The 22,608-nt window shown below is 38.9% G+C and overlaps 1 protein-coding gene across 4 annotated transcripts in view; it reads right to left on the bottom strand.

Annotated features, from left to right (window-relative positions):
- LAMA2 (laminin subunit alpha 2) overlaps positions 1-22,608 on the bottom strand; it is a 490,975-nt gene that overhangs the window by 41,839 nt on the left and 426,528 nt on the right. For all 4 annotated transcript variants that reach the window (XM_075063935.1, XM_075063936.1, XM_075063937.1 and 1 more), the window contains 7 exons: positions 22,366-22,548; positions 20,019-20,173; positions 17,107-17,250; positions 15,611-15,744; positions 8,590-8,749; positions 2,249-2,373; positions 358-520 (listed from right to left, as the gene is read on the bottom strand). In XM_075063935.1, coding sequence (XP_074920036.1) covers positions 358-520; positions 2,249-2,373; positions 8,590-8,749; positions 15,611-15,744; positions 17,107-17,250; positions 20,019-20,173; positions 22,366-22,548 — 1,064 coding nt within the window. The remainder of the gene's footprint in view (positions 1-357; positions 521-2,248; positions 2,374-8,589; positions 8,750-15,610; positions 15,745-17,106; positions 17,251-20,018; positions 20,174-22,365; positions 22,549-22,608) is intronic.

The following is a 22,608-nucleotide window of genomic DNA, read 5'->3' as shown; positions in this document are numbered from 1 at the left end:
TTTGAAGTAAAATCTTGGCCCCACTAAAGTAATTGACTCCATGAGGCCAGGATTGCACCCTTGACATCTTCCTCACATGAACACACACCATTGCTGCCCCCAACCCTCACATCCAAACAGAAGAAGCTAATGGGTTTTATGGCTTGTGAATTGTGGAGTCTGAAACAATTTGTATATGATAATATTCAAGCATGCTAAGCAGACTCCACAATTCACAAGCCATAAAACCCAGTACTGAAGTGATAATCAGCATTGTAACAGCACATTTGTTTTTTAATTTCCATTCCTCCTTTTGAGTAACAGGTATTTTAAATTTTAAAGATAGCAAGAAACATGATGAGAGATTTTTATTTTTACCAAGTCATGTGTAGCAAGGTACATCAGCAGAGCACTGGAAGAGAAGGTCTTGAACTTGAACATGACCATAGAAACATTGGGGTTCCAGCGGACTGGGCGGCTCACCAAAGCATAACCATCTCCATCAAACTGAACAGTTCCCTCACTGTCTGGCACCTGTGGGCTATCAAAGAAAGAAATTCAGTGGGCTATCAAAGAAAGCAGTTTTTCCAGCTGCTTTGGGGCAAAAGGGAACCATAGGAATCTGAGGGAAGCCAAATTTTATACAAACATGTTTTCTGACACCTGAACCCTTAAACTCAGTCCACGTGATGTGGAAAGTAGTCTAGGAGAAAGATAGGGAACATGTCTGCCTTGTATATTTCATGGTCCATATAATTTCATCTTGTATCTTTTATTGTGAAAAGATTCATGACAGTATTATGTAATCTCTCATATTATTATTAAGTGATTTTAGCAGGTGTCACATTGACAGACCTGGAGACTGAAGTCCTCTATTTATTCACAGATGACATACAGCACAAGAACAGCAGTGTCAATCTCCCCAAACAGTTCTGCCACAGTGCCTTAACTCTGTTAATGTCAGAGACCACAGGCCTTGAGCCCTGGGCCATGGACTTTTCAGAGCTAGTAAGCTCCAATCTGCCACCCAGTGACTTGCTAAATGTTGTCAGACTAGGAGCTGAACTCTGACCAAGGACCCCAGTCTGACTGCTGGGCCTCCTGGTTAGTTCACAGCTTCTATATAAACCATGCACTGGCACAGGCAGCTGTCTGTGAAACTGGGTTCCCTCTGTTTCAGATTGTTTCCCCAAGATACCTACTTCTTCTGCCCGCTGCTGATCTTCTTGTAACCTGACTCCACTTACCTTCTGACATCTAATTCTTGGTTTGGCCTGTCTTGGACTCTGATCTCCTGATATTGGACTCAGCCTGACCCCCAACAGCTGCTCCGAACACTAAGTTAGACCACCCACACCACGGTCGTGACAGTTAAGAAGAGACCATGTATCAGGGAGAAGATAGTTCAATTTCCCTTGCCATTCAAACAGTGGCTTCTCTTCTGAGACCTCCAACAAGAGACACAATTAATGTCAGCTTACTACGGTGGTGATTTTTGTGATGTGGATTCTTGCCCACTCTTGTCAGACAGACAACCCACTGGCTTTTGGCCACTACTAAGTTCATCTAGATTTGAACCAGTGATCTAGAGACAAAGAACTGGCATGCATAGGTCTTCATGCAATACTTCATTATGCATGCTGTTCCCCCATTTTTACATGTAAAAAAGGATCTTGGATTTAGATTTCTAACTCCCACATAGCCATGTTTAATGGCAAATTGCTCTCAAGTATATTTTCCAGGAGAGCAATTTTATGTGATTAATTCAAAATTCGTATTGTAAGTTTGCACTTCCCTACACACTCCTAAGCCCCAACATTCTTTTTCATTCCTTCTCTTGATTTCCAATCAAGCAGTCCAGGATTACCACCAATGTGTCTGAGAAATGAGATTTACTCTGTATTGGCCTGATCCAAAGCCCAATACAGTCAACAGGAGATTTTCCACAACTTCAAAGTTTTTGGAGCAAGATTTAACTATGCTCAGATCATGGAATTCTCTCTCCATTAGTCTTAACTCTACTGAAGGTATTGCTAACCTCCTTCATGAAATGGGGGACACACACTCCCTCTTGGCATTATTATAATCTAATTTTTAATATTCCTTTTAATTTATTGATTTAAGTGCAGTAGATCATATTGTACTTGCTTACTTACAGGGGTGTGGCTGGTGTAGATATTCCTATTTTACTCCACAACAGAATGGGGCATGTTCACAGACAGGTTCATAAAGGGTGAGGAACATAAAAAGAAGCCAGTCCATTACCAACCTGATAGCACATCCTTTGCAGTCACCCTTTGTGTCCCTGAAATTCCACAGTCCTATGGGCTTGCTGTCCAAGTAAGTTTCACCCATGCAGCCAGTGAAGGTAGTGACTCTTACAGCATCTGATTTCTGCAAACAGGGAAGTATGGAACTTGTTAGAATGCAGCTTGACGTGATCTGCTATCTTCAAAGCATAATTGTGTAATGGATAAAGCAAATACTGAAAGAAACCGGGGATTTTTAATGAAATATCATTCTCACTCCACAAATTCTTTTTTTAAATAAGTGGCAGGGCATAGATGAGCTAATGTGGGAGGGTAGTAGGACTGAAGAGGCAAGATATATAAGGTTAGGGAAAAGGTCTGGGCACAGTAACTCTTGGTTCTTTTCCTGATCCCACTGCCCCACGTGCCTTCCCAGATATTCATGATAATTACTACCCTTCCACTGTGGAAGACTCTTCAGAGTTTATCAGTGTTTTTCCTTTACAGATGATGGTAGGGACTGTGTAATCTCCTCCACAATATGGTAAATGTGTTGTTTCCACATTATATTCTGTCCTTGAAAGCCAAGAAAGTAAAGACTGGAAACAAACCAAGTTAGCATAATGAGCATCACTAACCCACTTGGCTAAACCTGGGGAAACAAACATTTAATTTTGGAATTTTAAAAAAATACTCATAACAAAGCAAAATTAAACCCTGAAATATCAAAAGCCTACTAGGCTAAGCTAGGCTAACACAAAATGCTTGTGGTCCTGCTCATTTTATTTAACTGAAATTAACATGAGACTATATTCAGCTAATAAATGACAGAGCACAGAAATCTCATCTCAGTTCATTCTTCTAAAATATCTACCAGTAATTTCATTTGAAGTTTTGCTTCAGTATGAGCGAATTTAAAATCTATGCATTTAGGAATTTGAGACATACAAGCACCTACTGCTTTCTATGAAGCAGTTATCAATATTAAGAATATTAATATGCAAGAACATGAAGAAGAACATCTTGAAAACTTTCAAGGAAGATCTGATTTGAAAGTCTAGATGTGCGGGTGATATTTCCCAGGGTAATCATAAATGTTTTAATGATCAACAAGTATGAATTTACTGTTACTTAAGAGAACATCATGATGTCTAAGTAAGACAAATGTTTTAAAACTGAAAAGGAACATTTTATAAACATTGCAGGGTAGGAAAGTGATATGAAAGAAGCCGAGACACACAAACAACAAGGGATTTCATATTATATCCTGGGCCAAATCTGTGACTCTGTCTGATCACTCAGATTGAGACCCAGTGAAATGAAATATTAGATTTGTGAGCAAGAAAGAGCCTTTTAAAGTATCATTGATCTTGATGAATGTCCAAATAGTTTCAGCTTTTTATACAAGCTGATATATGAAAAGGTATAAGTTTTTGCAGGACTTCATTTTGTCTAATTAACAACTAAACTTACTTACAGAGGAAGTTGCAAAGGTGTTATTGCCACATTGGTCCCAGAGTATTAGATAGACAAGGTGGGTGAGCTAATATCTTTTAGTGGACCAACTATTGGTGAGAGAGAGAAGTTGGTGAGCTTAAACAGAGCCATTCTTCAGGTCACACCAACAGAAATTATGCAATAAAAGATATTACCTCACCCACCTTGTCTCTCTTATAGAGAAAAATCAAGGTTACAGTATTCTCCTTTATTCACAGACTTTGTTAGAATATAGTACAGTCACTGAAAATGTTGATTTTTCTGACTCTTAAATATAACCTCAAAATCCAACAGTCATGCCAGACTGCTGCTCTTGACCCTGGTTGCCAGGTGAAGGATGGATTTCAAGATAGCCCCGCTACCAAGGGAAGAAACTAGATTTATTAAAAAATCTTTGCCAAAATCTCATCCTGGGTAGGACTCTGTCTCAGTCAGACAGACTTTGGGGCTTCTACTTCTATGTCTCATGCTGATGAGTGCCTGGGACTTTAGAGTCCCCAGTTCAGATAGTACATGCTTTAAGTTAAGTGCTAAATTGCTTCCACTGCACATCTGCCTTATCCCAACCTTCTTAACTTGGGAAAAAACAAACCAAACAAAAGCACTTATTTTTCAGTTGTATTTTCAGATTTGACCCCTGCTGAGGGCCAGAACTTTTTAATCTCTCTTGGCTCATCACCTTCAAGATCCCCTTAACCTCTTTTCCCTCTGGGATCCTACTTTAGATTTTTAATCTTTTCTTTAGTTTTTATATGGTACATAGTTTATCATGCATCATTTGCAAGTTATTCTTGTTAACTGTTTTGTGGAGTGAACACATTAAATACGTTAGGGAAGGAAAGAGTATATATATGACAAGTTAAACTAGTTATGATATCAATAAAGTTTGATATGTTACAGCAATTATTAAATATTGTATGCAGTTGGAATATCGGGTAGCAGCAGATATCCTAGTTAAGTGATAGTAGCATACTCTCAAGATACTACTCAGTACAGTGAGATCAATAGTTTCCATCAGTCATGATTGATCAAATAGATATTGGTCTCTTAGATTTATACCTTTTAAATAATCTTTTCTGTAAAGAAACACAGCTGACGTTTTACAATATTGCGGCAGAATTTAATACCAAGTACAAACATTATTTAATTAAATGAACTCCTCTTGCATTGGCAGCCTTTGGCCAGTGCTAGTGATTTTGCTTCTACAAGCTGTATCGGATAGCACGGCTGCAGTGAAGACTGTGGCACTTTTCCACAACAGCCTTCTGATTCTCCAGACTTTAAAACCTAGACATCAACTTTTGTTTCAAGCTGGAACATACGTCAATAACTCAATCTGGGAGTACATTTTCCTCGCCAGATTTATGCTCCAAAATATACGTGCAGACATTTTAAAATGGTAGAGCTGTACAAATAAAACCAAACTAGTGTGAGTGCTTGACTCACTTGTGCTTTGATAACGCAAAAACAAAATCTGAAATGAACTAAAACCATATACTGAACTTTAGTTTTTAGTTTTGTGCTGTAGCTTTGAGTGCTGTGGTGTACCATTCTTGGCTGACAGGTCAAATATGCTGGCTGAGGGGCTTCTTGAAGTCTATTGATGGCTTTTCAGTTCTGGCAGAATGTAAACATTGGATTTGTTTTAAATTAAACTTCTAGGTTCAATTCAGGAAAGCACCACTCATTTAAGCATGCTGAAATCCCCATCTAAGTCCCTAGGACTTAAGTTAATGCATAGGGAAAGACTTAAGCACGAACATGATTAAATGCTTATCTGAACCAGGGTCCTAGCCTTTGTGACCTGACCCAAATGTGATGCTGTCTAATTGCATTTGTAGTCAGACTGACACAATGGGTCAAATTCACTATTGGTACAGGCAGAAGCAGTTCTACTGACAGTAATTTAGTTGTGTCTAATTGGGGGTTTGATGATTATGGCTATGTCTCTAAAAACTGAGTACTGTTTCCATGCATCTCAATGAAGTGTATACTTTGAAGCCTAATGATGAGCATTGGCATCACAACATTATTAAATATGTTATTTCTGAGCATTATAGCAGAAATATCCAACTATGATGTTTATCCATCATGGCCAAACAACATAGAAATTAGATAGTAGAGAAAAAGCCATATTAGGTGTGTGATGTACCACCTGTAGTCTCTGGACAATCACTCTGTCTCCCTGAAGGAGCAGAGTATAGGGAAGAAAGGTAGTGAGTTGCTGTGATAAATAGCCAGACAGATTTGGCAGGGGTTCAGCAGCTGGTAATTGTGGAAGGTTCAATACTCTCTGCAAATTTGAAGCCCCCTCTGGACTCTTAGTAGCTGGCAGAATATCATTGTTGGGTGTTTTGCTGCAGGGATTCTTGTTTGTGGCTCACAGAAGAAGCTTAAATCTTTCTTTTCAGCTGCTGTGAAAGCAAGGAGATGGAAAGCAAGCTAGAGCCGCATTTGCAGCTGCTAGGGAAGCCTGGGGAAAGATGGTAGCAAAGGCTGTTGTCTGTCACTATACTTTTATTCAGACATCTTCAGTGGAATTGCCTTTCCTATTTTCTGATATGAAAACAAATGATAAAGAACTTACGGTGACAGTTATTTTTCTACTTAATGATTCAAGAAGCTTCAAGATTTATTTCATCAACAGCTCAGAAAACTTTCAAAGAAGAATAAAGTTTGCAGGTTGTTTGCATTTTAGATAAAGCAGAAGGAGTTTAAATCAAAGTTCAGCCAATAAGGATTGACTTACAATTCTCCAATCCAAATCTCTTAAAAGAATTTTTCTGAATTTCTACAAATACTTGTCAAATGTCTGATATTCAGAGTTATGTTAAACAGTTGCTATTTATGCAAGCCTACAACATGTACTTACAGCACTCTATATATAAAAACCAATAGCAATTAGCTTCATATTTTAGAATTAGGACTTCAGAAAACAATTTCCATCCCACAAGCAATTCTGATATTTCAATATTTGCTTTCATCCCCAAAAGCTGAAATATTAAAAATTTTAGTGAAACAAAGTTCTGAAAATTTTTAGTTTGGCAATGTCTAAATAAAAAAAATCTCAACATTTTTGACTGAAATTAAATATTTTGTTTTTAGACATTGACATTTTTGCCATTTCAAAAGGTAAAAATATATTTGAAACTAAACATTATTTCAAGTTCCTGGAAATTGGAAAATTTCATTGAATGACTTTTTCCTGCAAAACATTATTTTACTAAAAATTTATACTTCTTAATTTAATTATACTTATTTTGTTAGTTGAAATTTTTCTACAGTAAAAATTTCCCATCTCTAGTCAGAATAAATCTCACTTGCATTTATATCTAAGTTAAGTGCAGCCCTTGGATTCCTGGTAACTTACCAATATAACCCAGGTGCTGCAAATATTGTGCACCACCTTCTACTGTAGGCAAAAAAATAACTTCTTGCAGCTCTCATGATATTAATCTCTCTCTTCCTGATCCCTATCCTGAATCCCTTGGAGCTAGAGGCACTAAGGATACAGAGGAGCATCCACAGGATAAGACTAAGAGGAGGAGCCAACAGAAAGGAGAATGGAAGATGTCTCAGACACTCTGAGAAAATGTCAGCAGCTGGAAGAAGAGGGGTTCTAGAAAAGATTAGGTGGAACGTACTAGTGTCCAAATGAGAGAAAGATAAAGCAAAAAGCAGATTAGAATACAGAAAGGAAAAAGGGGAAACTTGGTGGAAAGGACATAAATTCATACAATGAATATACCCTGTTATGGGGCTAGTATTGTTTTAGGAGCTTAGCTTGTGTGTGTGTTTGTACAGCACCTGGCACAACAGGGCCTAACTTGGTTGCAGTGTTTAGGTGATGGGGTGTACCAACCCCACAAAGGGCTGAAAGGGTTGAGAGCCTGTAGGCACAATCATCCTTGCCCCACTACACCTGGTATCAAGCCAGAAGGAAGGAGTTAAAAGGGCTGAACATTGCTTAGTTAAGGACTGACCTGGAGCTGTCCCTCAGAGAAGCCTGGCTAGAGTCAGAGAGCTGAGCTGGGCTGCTGGTAGATAGAAGGTAGATAGGTCTGCAGCAGGGAGCATAAGGCAGTTGAAGAAGAAAGCCAGCAGGATATGAGTCCACTCTGGAATCTGTATACTGGTGGAGGGGTGGGCAGGGAGTAGAAAGACCCTACAGATTCAGGGATTGCCCCATGAGGGAGTGGAGAAAACTCTTCTGCAGGAGAACCAGCTGGCTAACAGAAAGTTCTAAAAAGCTCTGCGGAGAGGAGGCTTACCAAGAACAGAGCGATACATGAGAGCCCAGGAAAAGGCTAAGGCAAAGGAGCAAGACAGGAAAATGTAGGAAGTGGTCTAGGGAGGTCTGTGCAGTCAGGCACTGACTGCCTATTCAAGAGTCCCTTGACCAGAACCCAGTAGAAAGAGATGGTCTAGATTCCACTACCAGCCCATGGAGAAAGGTGAGGATGAAATTCCTTAAGAATGGGTGAGGACTATTGAAACCCTCTGACACCAGGGGTAAGGACTAGTGAGTCTGGAGTCTGACTGAAGGTCCAATGTGAAGTTGACCAACTATTATTTGTGCAACTAAAGGTTTACCCTGGATGGGGTGGGATTCTATGTGACCCAGATGGAGGGCCAAGTCGCAAGAAGCAGCAGACTATCACTGGGACAAAATGGCTTTTGGCAGGGGACACAAAAGGAGAAAAGTCTGCCATGCCATGGTCAGTCACTAGGGAATTCGTGCTGGCCAGCGAGTCACATGCTTTCACTACAATAAATATACATTCATTAATTATAATAGCAGGCACTGCCCATGTAAATAACCAAAGCAAAGGATTAATGCACCATAAGTGAGGAAGTACATTACCTTAATTTTATCAGTTAGACCACCAACAAACAACACAGCATTTGCATCTACATCCAGAATATTATAACCAGGTGGAGAGGCTGCGCTGAAGGTACTTGGCATGATGGTTGCTTTGGGACCTTCCAGAGCTTGTACTGAAATTGTGCCATTTCTTCCAGTCCTTGGAATTGGACCAAAGCAAATAAATAAGTAAATAAATCTGCTGTTAAACCACAACAAATAAAGCCTCATATTTTCCAGACATCTTTGGCAAGTGACACACACTACTGGTCCATTGGTAACCTGGCATTATTCAGTTTTTAATACAAATCAGTAGAGGTTTCTTAGCTCTCATATACCTGTGCAAGTGCCAAATCTGATCACATACAATTCACTATATGCATGCATTACATGGTGCATTCACCCACTAAAATAGTAATTATCAAAAGTGAAGATTCTCTATGGCCAAAATAGTACAGTGTAATTGTATCTTGACAACAAATGAAGTAGGCTATGATTCAAATTCCTTTCTGAACTTCATATGGGGTATTTGATTAATTTTATTCCTCTGAAGTGGATGATCATATAACAAAGCCCTTTAATTTATTTCATTGTAATCCAGGAGACCTGCATCCTCCACAAAGGAACTCCCTGGTTTTTTATTATACTCAGGCACAAGCCCATTATGTTTAAAATGGCTGCCTTGCTGTGTTTAAAATTGCCTTTTTATATTTTATAATATGATTTGCCGCTTTGTGAACAGTTTCTTCAGTGTTTTCTGTTTCTGTATTCACAGTAGAAAATAAATGCAGTATCTCAGATATTGGTGTGGTAAGTGTTGGCCAATACATATAACTTAATGGAAACCACTTTATGAACCTTTTCACGATAAGGTATGAACTCCCCCACAGACTAGCCTTATGGAAAGGTTATTTCAAAGGAAAGGTTATTTTCCTATTAATTTGCAACAATGTCTCAATACTGTACTTAAAGTATGACCATTGGGATTTTACCTTTGACCTTGAACTGTCACATGTGAACACCTCCTCCATTATTAGGAGGTTTTTTTCATGCCAAAATCGTTGGAAAGGTAAATCCTCTAGTTTTACAATTAGATCTTGGATCTCACATATGATCTATGTCGTGATAATGTGGGCATTCTTAATATGGGCATATCACTATGCAATCCTAATAGACTGAAATATGAATTAATGGGGTTATATGGAACATATTTAACTTACTTTATCTGTGATTAATAGGGAAACATACTGCGTTTACTACAACTTGTCTTTTTCTTCTATAACAGTCCACACATAATTTCATCCACTGCTGCTTCCTTCCTATAGCTGTCAAGAATTACTGCCTAGCTAATTGAATAATGTTTAGCTATTCATCTTCTGTATCTTTGTGGGCTATCCCATTGTATTCTAAAAAATATTTCTCTAACTATTTGCAAGAAAAGCTAAATGACCTTTTCTCAGAAACCAGAACTGATATTTGCATTTCTAATACAAGGGAGTTTCTGGATAGACAGATGTAATAAGATTACATTTCACCTAAAGCCTTCCCAGGTAGCATTTCTAGCTTGAAAAATAGCCACTGGTCTCACCCCTTTATCATGTCTCAGCTGGCAAATCAAAAGTTTACTTTGTTTTTACAAAGCATCATAAAATTGTCTGGATTTAAACATATAAAATCAATTTTTTCTCATTAAAAGAAAAGATGTCTGTGAGTGCTGAAGTAAGCAGTAAACCTAACAGTTACCACTTAGAAAGAACTTGTCATTAGCACTATCTGATATTTTACTTCAGGACCACATCCAAAGTAAAGCAATGAAGCCTGTACATAACTTTAAGTACGCAAGTAGTCCCATTAAAGTCAGTGGGACTACTCTTGTGTTTAAAATTACACATGAGTTTAGACACTCTACTGAATCAAGGTTTTGGAGAGGAGTGAAGAAAGAGAGCAAGACTCCTGTAAATATACAAATCTCATTTCCATTGAAACTCTGAATTTTATTATCTAAAAAATGTATAGACCTTTGGCTTACATACCTAAAAGGGTAGAAATAGTCAATACAGGAACTGGTGAAAGCCACTCATATTTGGAGGCCACTGAAAGATGTTTGGTGCTTTCAAATGCTAACATATTAAAATCAATATTCAGTAAAACCAGAGTAAAAGACCAAATTCAATACATCTGAAATCACTGAGCAAAATATGGTACACATTTTTCAGAGCTCTCACATGTCCTAAATAGCACAGGGGATCTTTGATCTTCAACTAGAATAAAGTGCTAAAAACAGATCCTCCTCCTTAAATAACTCTTTCTCTCATTTGAGAAGGGCTAGTGACAGGGCTGCCCAAAGGATTCAGGGGGCCTGGGGTCTTCAGCGGCGGGAGGCCCCCCACTTCTGAGCTAATTCGGCAGTGGGGGGGTCCTTCTGCTCTGGGATCCACTGCCGAAGTGCCCCGAAGACCCACGGCGGGGGGCCCCTGCCGCCGAATTGCCACCGAAGACCTGGCACTTCAATGGCGGGTCCCAGGGTGGAAGGACCTCCCACCGCCGAAGACCCAGAGCAGAAGAAGCTTCGGGTGCCCGGGCCCCACGAGAGTTTTCAAGGTTCCCCAGAGCGAGTGAAGGACCCTGCTCCAGGGACCCCGAAAAACTCTTGTGGGGGCCCCTGTGGGGCCCGGGGCCTGGGGCAAATTGCCCCACTTGCTCCCCCTTCTGGGCGGCCCTGGCTAGTGAGCTTTAAAGGAAGAACAGTTGACTAACTTGTCAGGATAAGAGACATTATAGGATTTGAATGATATTTCTGAGTGACAGCTGGGTTCCTATGAGATACTTGGCAGACTGGAGAACATGTACCAGCACCTTGGTAACTGACAATTTGAAAAATGCACACTACACTATTCATAAATGCTTACTACTTAAGAGATGCATGGAGCAAGTGGGCTTCACTTTGCACTAGCTATCAACATCTGAATAACTTTTGTTGCACCGCATATAAATACTTGCTCTTTGACCCACTTGAAACAGGAGTTACAAGGAGCAAAGTGGGCTGGCAGTAAAGTGTATGTGCCTAAAATAAACATCTCTTTCTACCGCTGTTCTTCCCCAAGGGAAGAATATTCCAAACAGAAAGTTAAGGTTCTCCTTAATGGAAAAGACATAGTTTCAATATTCTCAGCAAGATTTCTAAGGAATAATAATGAGGTGGTATCTAAATAGTATTTGAGTAAAACAAGAATTAGACTAGGCCTGATTCAAAACCCAGTGAAGTCACTGGGAATCTTTTGATTGACTCTGTTGGGCTTTGGATCAAGTCTTTATTGTATTTGATTGTGTCACAGAATTGACTGCTTTGTGTATTGATAACTTGTTTAACATGATTCTCATACAGTAAAACTTTATGTAAATTTCCTTTCTTTTCAGTGTTTTCATTGATCAGGATTTTTATCCCAATTAGTTTTTACCTTTACAAGTAAATAACATACTCACGATATACATAACAGTCCTTGCACTAGGGAATACCAATAGAATAACATAAATTGTAGTTTAATTACTTGCAACAATATTAAGTTTTCAAGGTGATACACACACACACATATACATACTGTATATGTGTATGTACATACTGTATGTATATTTATATATAGACATACTTTAAACATATAAACATAGAAAAGTCCTTCTAGACTGTAATTAAAAAAATACTCTACAAAACATATGCAATCATTACTGTACCCATCTAGCACAACGGAAACTAGACTTAGAGGTTAAGCGAATTATCCAAGCTACAATCTGCCTCAGTCCCCTGCTCTAACCCTAGACCATGCTGCCTCAAAAAGAGAGAAAGAATACCCCCTCCCCACTCCGTTGAGTGAACTTGAACAATTCAGTCGTCTCTGCATGTCAGTTTCTGCTCCTTTTTAAAATGTGTTGGGATCCTTGTATAAGAGGTGCTGTATAATTCTAAAATTGCAACATGATCATTTGTATATGTACGTATCTGTGCATATATACAACCTACAGAGCTGCTTTCATGGAAGAGGGGGTTATGGCTGATAGGAGTGGGATATAAATACCTTCCCCCATCCCATCCCATCCCCCAGTGGATGTGCTGGTCTGCTCCTTCAACTGAGCAGTCTCTTCCAGTTGCTCTTTTGTTCAGGTAAGTGACACCCACCTAGACCCTTCCTAGAGACTCAAGGCTGTGCGTGTGTGTACTATCTTCTTCCTCTCTGCTCCCCGGACAAAGTCCCAAAGCTTCAGAGGTTGCAGGGAGTCCATTAGAGGAGCGAGTAATCCCACCACTGGATATATTGTTAATGGTGTCAGGTAAATTCAGAAGTATGCAGCTGAATCTGGCCACAATGTAAAGACAGAAGGTGAGAAAGTGAAATTGATGCAATTGGTCTGAGACCTTTATCAAGGGAGGCAAGAATGCTCTTAGTGATACAATAATGATGCAAATTAAAGGTCTTCACTGTGTGCTTCCTCAATTCCGCTTTAAGAATTCAAAACCAGTCCTGAATTCTTCATCTTGATCCTAAAAATCCAACTAGTGTCTCCATAATCTAATCCTTCTGAACAGTGCTCCAGTCCTCAGATTTGTGCTACTGTAATTACTTCCCTTGCTGGTTTAGCAGTTTGTTCCAGTTGCTTTAGATCTAATGCCCTATATATCACGAACAACAGCTTAATAGGCAATGTGCATTTCTAGGATGTCTATATCATGTCCTGACTCCATTTTCTGCTGAAATAGTTTTCCTGTAAATGAAAGTCCTGTACTACTGTGACGTGCAGCTATTTCAGTATGTGTAATATGAACTCAGACCCCACTAACCTGATGAAGATCTTACATATCTCACTTTGTGTTTTCCCAGCTATAAGATTTAATTGAGCCAGCATTTAGACACTCTGCTGTAATTTTATTTAGCTCTCTGCTTTGAATGGCTTATTCTGTGATTTCATTACATTGTTTAAATTGAACATCATTTCCCTCTTCTCAAAGCTATGGACATAATAGAAAGTAAAACTCCTATTTTTTCTTCCTGTCTCATTTGATGACTATTTTATCTTTTGTCTGTCTAACACTATGTAAAATTAACATATTATGATGGGACAAGATTTATTCAAATTAGGATTCATGTTCTTTTTTTTATTTCATTTGATCTGATATTACATAAATTATAGGGGTTTGTTCATCACTAGCAAATAAAGGACACATCATATACATAGTACACACATCTAGCATGGTTTTCTATTGAAATATTACAGCTCCCTTTGCAAATAATTAGTGCTGACATGATATTCTTTATGCATGAAATATAGTGTTCCTTATGCTAAATGCAGTGATGTTATCTATTTACCAAAGCAAAAATTATAAAGATTTTAATAGTGTCTATGCTACGGTAAATACATAGTATGCACATCAATTTTTTTTAAACTAACCTATTTTTTTTGCCTTAATTGCTATACCAGATGGTATGCGCTTCAGGGAAATACCAATATAGTGCCTCCAAATATATGGATCAAGAACCCAATATAATTTTCAGCTATTAATTTATCTAAACTTTTAAAATTAAAAACATTCAACATTTGCTTTTTTTCAAAATATGTAAAAAATCTGTGTTGTTTAAATGGACCAAAATATTTTTAATGTTGACTTCCCATAAACCACATGTTTTCAAATGTTTTCAGCATGAAGGGGCATTGTGCCTATTAGGTTGGCATGTTGAGTAAGAATCGATGTACTGGGATGTGATGGGCCACCCATTCCCAATACTGCATCAAACCAAGAGGTTTTGAAAAGACACAATTCATTGAAAGCCAGAGAGAAAAATATAGTTTTCAGTTTGAGTGCAAGAATAGCCTTTAACTTTTAAATATTTTAAAAATGATTCTGTGCTAATGAGTAACTTTTTAAACATTATTATCAATATTTATTTGTATTATAGTAGTGCCCACAGTACAGCGTACACACACACACGAAGAGACAGACCCTGACATGAAGTGCTTACACTCTGATAAGCAAACAGACAAAAAATAGGGGAGCGGAACAGCACATACAACTGCATTTTTTAGATAATCTATCCCAAAATTCTTGTCTACCAACCCACAGTTATTTGGCTAAATTCTTGTAGGCCTCATGGTAGAAGTGTGTCACAAGAACAGGGGCAGCTCTAGGCATTTTGCCGCCCAAAGCACGGCAGGCAGGCTGCCTTCAGTGGCTTGCTTGCGGGAGGTCCCCAGTCCCGCGAATTCGGCAGCACTCCTGTGGGAGGTCCACCGAAGCCATGGGACCAGCGGACCCTCCGCAGGCATGCCACCGAAGGCTACCTGCCTGCCACCCTCGCGGCAACCAGCAAAGTGCCCTCTGCAGCTTGCCACCCCAAGCACGCGCTTGGCGTGCTGGTGCCTGGAGCCGCCCCTGCATAAGAAGAAGTTTAGAGGAGTGAGTTTGTCTTAAAGATTCATTGAGGAAAGGTGTTCCCAGCATAAAGAGGAATTTGAGAGAAGTGGAAATGGGGGTAAGACTGGCATCACTGACAGAATAGGGGGCTAGGGGCTCCCATATAAAACACAAGAGTGGCTAAGGAACGAGAGGCAAAGATGTGAAGGGTCTTAAAGAGATGACAAGAGGTTATAACATGAGGAGTAAAAAAAGGGGAGCTTTTAGTAGTTGGATTTTGTGTGGACTGAAGGAGGAAGGGCAAAGAAGTACATGGGTAAAAGATTACGGACATTAAACATGTGTAATATATTTCAATAGAAGTCAGAGAGACACACTGTAACACATTTATAATTTCTTTGGCTACAAACTCTCTGATAACGAACTATTGGACACAGGTTCAAACTCCATTAAACTGAATTATATTTATCATCGTCAAAGGTACCTCTTTTTTAAAACTACTGTTACAAATGCTGTATTTAAGAATGTGACTCTGAAGAGAGTGGACCTGACAGATTGCTTGCTCAGTTTCATCACTTTTTGGGGTAAGAACTAAAGCTTGCAAATTAATTGAGTACTTGCCTAGAGGCTTCAATCCGGTACCAAAATGCATCATCGATGGTCAGATCTGGATACTCAACTCGTCCAACGCCAGATCCCACATCCCACAAGAAGTTCACCTTGCCTTTACGCATCTCTATGGCCAAGAAGTCAGTCTAAGACACAAAAAACAATCTATGGGATAAGGAATCAAATATTTGGATTAGAACAATCCTTGTAAATCCCTACCCCTTCAAGCTTCTTAAGATCATTAGTAACCTAATGGGCCTCGAGACCCATACTCACGTAACAAAATTTATACAATAACTCCCATGAGAGACCTAAGTTCAGACCTCCACCTCTTATCCCCAGGTTCCCATCTTGTCAAGTGATGTGTGTCCACACAATGCTGGATCATTGACTGTCTCTCAAGTTGTTAACTGAAATACTATACAAACATTCATTTGGCCAGCAATCCTACAATGGAAAATGCATGCATTTTATAGGTTAATACACACTGCCATCCTAAATCTTCATTTATAGTAGGAAAATAACGCATAGCTCAGGATGTTAGGAAAAGAACACTTTTTCCATTCACTGAATTATTGTTGATGTTTCTAGAAGCCTGTCTGCTGGAGGGCTCATGGAAAACTGAATCTTTCATCACTACACATTCCTGAACATAAGAACATAAGAACGGCCATACCGGGTCAGACCAAAGGTCCATCTAGCCCAGTATCTGTCTACTGACAGTGGCCAATGCCAGGTGCCCCAGAGTGAGTGAAGCTAACAGGCAATGATCAAGTGCTCTCTCTCCTGCCATCCATCTCCATCCTCTGACGAACAAAGGCTAGGGACACCATTCTTTACCCTTCCTGGCTAATAGCCATTTATGGACTTAGCCACCATGAATTTATCCTGTTCCCTTTTAAACATTGTTATAGTCCCAGCCTTCACAACCTCCTCAGGTAAGGAGTTCCACAAGTTGACTGTGCGCTGTGTGAAGAAGAACTTCCTTTTATTTGTTTTAAACCTGCTACCTATTAATTTCGTTTGGTGACCCCTAGTTCTTGTATTATGGGAATAAGTAAATAACTTTTCCTTATCCACTTTCTCCAGTGGAGAAAGTTATAGTCTTGACTTGAAGTCATATTAAGCAGGATCTCTGACAGATTTAAGATGATTATCTACTTCATTTACAAAGGAAAATACATGAGAAACAAACCAAAAGTCACCCCCATCTTAGGGGCAGTTCTTACAGTTTTAATGCAGTTCATATAGGAATGGCAGATTTGATTCCTAGCTAGAAACAAAATATTTGCCACCTATGTTATTTCTAAAAACTTACACTAATATACAAGGAAATATTTTTTGCTTCTTCTTTGAGAAACAGTAACTAACTAGTGAACCAGTAAAACTCCCAGGCTCTAAGCTGTTTCTCTGAAGCCTCTGAGAAGAAACATTCTCCTCCTTTTTGTATATCAGTGATCCAGTTTGATTGAGAAACTCTGACAAGGGAAAACTGAAACCACACTTACAAATTTGGCACTTCCAAGATAAAAAAGAAGGTTGTCAGCTACTGCTGTCTTCACGTTGACAATGACAGTGTTGTAGCTTCCTTTCTTTATTTCCGGTCTGTACGTGCGAATGCAGTCACCTCCAGAAGCCACAGAGACTTTGATCTTCAAAGAAAACATAGCAGAGAAAACCCGAGTTACAGCTCATTATTCCAGAGAAAACTTATGGGGCTTCAGAATAACTGCAATCAGATTGTGCTTTTGTTTCATTTCTGTGTCACACGTATTACTGAGGAGTAGGCACTGGTGTTTGCCACTCAGTATCTGGAACACTGAAATGTGATTTCCTTGTTTAGGAGGATGGATTGTAATCAAGGGCAGTGGTAGTTTTACCTGGCATTCAGACATGACATCAGAAGGAAATTTATTTTACATTAAGAATTACTACAGTAGATAATGGGGAAGCTGTGGTACTTCAGGTGGTAGAGATATTAAAAAGTTGGCTAGATAAAAGAACAGAGACACCATCTTGGCTTGTATAGCTGCTCCATTTAATAAATAATAAATAGTAAAAAATAGTAATAATACCTAGCTCTTATATAGCACTTTTCATCAGCTGATCTCAAAGTACTTTCTACCAATAACTGGTTTCATAACTGCATAGTTCTGAAGTAGCCTCCAACTGAGACATTCTTCACCACTATATATTCCAGGTTTCCTTGTTTTATATTAAGATTAGATTCCTTTTCCTGTCAGATGTTGTTAGTTCCACTTTAATGGATTCTTGTTAAGTTTTAAATATCATAATCTATTAGTGATGATCATAAGTTCCTTTGACATTGACTGTAATATTAATAACCATGATGAACTCATGGGGTATTAAGGTGAATGGCATATACACTAAAGAAAAAATTCCACGGTAATTACGTGGATCATTTAATGGCTTCTGGATTCTTGGTACTGAAAGCAAGCAAACAAACATTGTTATTTGCTTTCTCCAAGGCAAATGTCTTTTCTGGGTACAGAAATGAATTATAGCCCTGATGCTGAAAATCACTGCAGTACCTGGATGAATTTAAGCATGTGAGTTGTCTCAGTGAGGTCATTGTTACTACATATGTGCTTAAAGTTATGTAGGTACTGAAGTTACTTGCTGGATCAGGGCCTACTTAGAATTCAGGTTTGGTGAACTGAGGGAACCCAGTACCTCACTAAGGGCAGCAGAGAGGAGTGGCTAGGGTCTGTATTTGTCATATGTGAGATATGTTTTGGGTGGCACTAAAAGTTTTGTTGCGTTCATGGATCATTTAGTTTTAAACAACTGATATTTTTATTCTATATTTGTCTCAGGAGTGTACGCTTATAATAGGGTCCTATTGCAGCCTCCAGACAGTTTTAAAATACTAATTTATAAAATTTAACTATTCTGAAATATATCATGCTACATTCACAAAGGTTTAGGAGCCTGCATGACTGCAACCATTTATGTGTTTTATGAGAGCTTTTTATGAACCTGAAAAAAAAACACTGAAAGGATAAAAGATCAAGGACGGTAAAAGAACATGGTTTACTGGTTAGCAAAGACAATCTAGAGATCCAGACTCATTTCTGGCCTTTCAGACATAGTGCTATGTGAATTTGGGCAAGTCATTTAATTTCCCTCCATGTTAGGTTTCCCATCCATAGAATAAGGATAACAATAGTGTACAGAAATGCTAAGAGCAGGGGCAGCTCCAGGCACCAGCACGCCAAGCGCATGCTTGGGGCAGCAAGCCATGGGGGGGCGCTCTGCCAGTCGCCACGAGGGCAGCAGGCAAGTTGCCTTTGGTGGCACGTCTGTGGAGGGTTTGCTGGCCCCGCGGCTTCAGTGCACCTCCCACAGGCTGCGCTGAATTCACGGGACCGGGGACCTCCGGCAGGCAAGCCACTGAAGGCAGCCTGCCTGCCGTGCTTGGGGCGGCAAAATGCCTAGAGCCGCCCCTGGCTGAGAGGCCAAGTACTTTGAAGTCTTTGGATGAAATATGTTATGTAGGGGGAAAGGATGATGATGAAGAAGAACCTGCCCTTCTGTGTTACCTATATTTCTATGAGAATACAAAATGCACTTTATCAGATGGAGCAGACATGTCATTATTGTGCTCCATTATTGTGCATACGTTCCTTTCAGTCATTTGTGCTCCAGCATGTTGGTTTTGTTTGAATTATACAGGAGCTTAACTGAATGTTCATCTCTTAGGATTTTCTTTAAGTTTTCTTGATTATTGCAGGTCAGAAGCCAAATAAGTTTATCATCACTAGTTGATCTCTGAGTTTAAAAATATAATTACATGGGAGATACAGACTTGGGACTCAGTAACCAGGGAAGGAAATATGCTCGTAACCCAAGCACAAGAGCCTATTCAATTGTTACCAGGGGAAGTAAATATCAGGAAAATGAGAAAGCACATGCACTCTACATTTTCAGTTAGCTTGAGATGGTCCAACCAGGGGCCAATGAGCAGTCAAATCTGCTGCTACCAAACCCACATGTTTCATAAGTAATGGAACTCTTACAAAATTAGGTTTTAAATACCTATACCCATGCTGAGACAGAAAACAACTTTTTGGTATTGTTTCAGTATTAATTTGTGCACAACTATCGAATGAGGGGTATTTTCTCCTCTGTGACCCCTCCCTGTGCCCTTATCCAAGTTACCCCCCAATTGTCCCATAGTACTAACATTCCTATAGGTATTCCTCATGCAACAGGGCTGTGCTGTAAATGAGGAGCAAACCAGAGGGAAAACCAGATATCAGGTATCCTGGGTTCTGTCTGCCTAGATATTTATACTGCAGTCTTTGCCATAGGTATTTTGGACTGGGATGGCTTCTTTTGCTGGATGAAAGGATACAAACTACCCACAAGATAGAGTTACTGAAAAAGAAGTGCTTACAGAATTGGCCTGTTTCCGGGCTTGGTTTATCAGTTCTTTTATCTGAGAGATGTTTTTCCCCAAATTATCCTGAAGTTCTTTGATTGGTTTGAGTTTATCCAGTAGCCGATCTGCTTCTTTTTCTAGGGTTTTTACAGTGGCATCTGCATCAGCAACTTCATATGAAAAAAAAAAAAAAGCAGAAGTTTAGAAGGGAGAGTCTGATAGAGTGGACACAAACACCAATAGCAAAATCCAAGAAAATTCTTACAGAAAATTCAGCTTCCTGAGACAACCATGGGGATAATAATTTTAGGAATGTTTTAGACTGATTTTAAAATTGCAATGTGAAAAAATGGTAAAGGTATGGATCAGTAGTTATGTCTGAGGTTGCTACTGGTAGAAAAATCTGTGGCACATTACAGCTCCAAGTTCAGAGTTTACCTTTCTTTTTTACTCCTGCTTTAATGAAACATGTTGGATTAAATAAGCAATTCATTAGTTATTTGCACAAAATTTAGAAAATTAATTTTTAATATATGTTATAGTTATATGGTCACAACTAGGAAAAACTTGATCCTGATCACAAGTTTCAGATTATCCCATGTGCAATAATAATTGTGATTAAAAATATTATACAGAAAATTAGCCACTGCATATATTTTCCCATCTCTCAGATGAACTCCATTAGTTCACATAAGAATCTCACCTCCTCTCCCTCTTTTCTTGAGTTCTAGAATGACTGAAATTCCCTCCCATATACAGCTATCCAATAGTCCCACAGCTTTCTCAATCTCCCTCAACCTCTAGAAGATCTGTAGAGTAAAACATCTGACTTGCATGGCAACTAGTGTCCAGGAAGGAGAGTCTGTGTGGCTGATATAGTAGGGGGGCAAACCAGTAATAGGAAGGCAGCCTCAAAAAGTTTGGATAAGGTCCAAACAGATACCCAAATTTTGGATGTTTATCCAAACTGAACAATAAAGATATATAAGGTTCACTCCGCAGTAGGCACAAGACACCAGGTTCTTGAGAAAAAATGAGAGCTCCTGTGTTAATCTCTTTCTCCTCACTTTGAGATAAGGCATATTTCTTATGGTACGTCCTGTGAGAATAATTTAAATCTTTAGTTCCATTGTTGCAGCATTTAAAAAAGTAAATGTTCTAATGCAGCACCAAAATGTGGCACTGTGCAAAAGCTTTTGCAGTAGGCAATGAGACAGCAGATACTGAAAAATAGCAATATATACACACACACATACACACACACACACAGACACACTCATGCATTATATATAGTATATATCTGATGCCTCATTGCCTAAGCAATGCCTATATAAACACACATACACACTTACTGATTTCTGTAGGCAAGGTATAGAGACAAGAGAGAAACAAAAGAAAATATTGCAATATGACATTTTAAAAGGGTGCAAAACACAAAAGTCAAGTAACTTACAGGACAGGATTTCTTTGGAGAAACTCATTACCCACTACTCACCCCACAGCCAATACACAACTAGAACTTAGTTATCAAACTTGGACAGATTTACTGTCATTTAAACAGGATAAACAGGTGCCTAATTGCCAATCTGATCACTCATCCACGTGACCTAATTTAGGTTTCCAACTTTAAGTGACAGATCTTTTTGTCTTTTTGTTGAGACAACATGTTTCTGAACACAACAAATGATATTATATCTAGGATTTATTGAACTATACAGCATGCTGCAATTTAAATTGTTGAACTTTTTCCACTAAACACAAAGGGTCTTCCAATGAAAATTCTAACACAATCATCACTATATGATAGCAGGAGTCACTTCAATGCTAAAATACATGCAAACAACCTCACTGGAAGTCCCTTTTAATTATTATGTCTCAGAACTGCCTTTATGCTCTATAAAGAAGACAATGATCAATACAAAAGGTGTCATTAAGTGTATCCCTAATAGAACTTATTAGCTGATTAACCTAGCACAGGGGTGGACAGGGAAGTTTTGATGAGTCTAGAGGTGGAATCTCCAATCAATGATAGCTTCTTCGATTCTTCTCCCGCCTCCATCCATTTAAGCATTTTGGAGCAAATATATCCACTGTGTGTTCATTCTGCTGATGCTAGACTTTCTTCCTAAGTTACCAGCAGCAATCCTTTAGATTCAAAGGCTTTTCCATCTTTAAGGCCTGTATAAAAATATGGAGGCTATACAAAAAGATTCCTATTACAGCAGTGTACTCTAGTAAGATCATGTACTGAATTGTAACAAAAACTATATTGATGCGCTATAAATCACATCATGGCAGCGGGGAAAGCTCTTTCTTTTGGGGGGATGAAGAGAAAAGCATACAAACAAAATAAAGATCTTACTGTTCTTGGTGGAATCTTTCACAACAGCATTTGTTTTGGCCACATCATCTGCTAATTTGCTGTAGTTGTTCTTTAAGCCAAGGAGGTTTTGGTTGAGGTCTTTAATCCTAGCCAGTACATCATTTGCAGTGGTGTTAGCTTGTCCAGCTTTATCTTTAGCTGCTTGCACTTTTGCAGCTGTATCTGTGGGCAAGAAAAGATCAAAATGTCAGAGCAATCATGAATACAGATGGCAGAATCAGA

The sequence above is a fragment of the Chelonoidis abingdonii genome, chromosome 3 (assembly GCF_003597395.2).
Source record: "Chelonoidis abingdonii isolate Lonesome George chromosome 3, CheloAbing_2.0, whole genome shotgun sequence".
In the NCBI taxonomy this organism is placed as follows: domain Eukaryota; kingdom Metazoa; phylum Chordata; order Testudines; family Testudinidae; genus Chelonoidis; species Chelonoidis abingdonii.
This window is presented reverse-complemented; position numbering and strand designations above follow the sequence as displayed.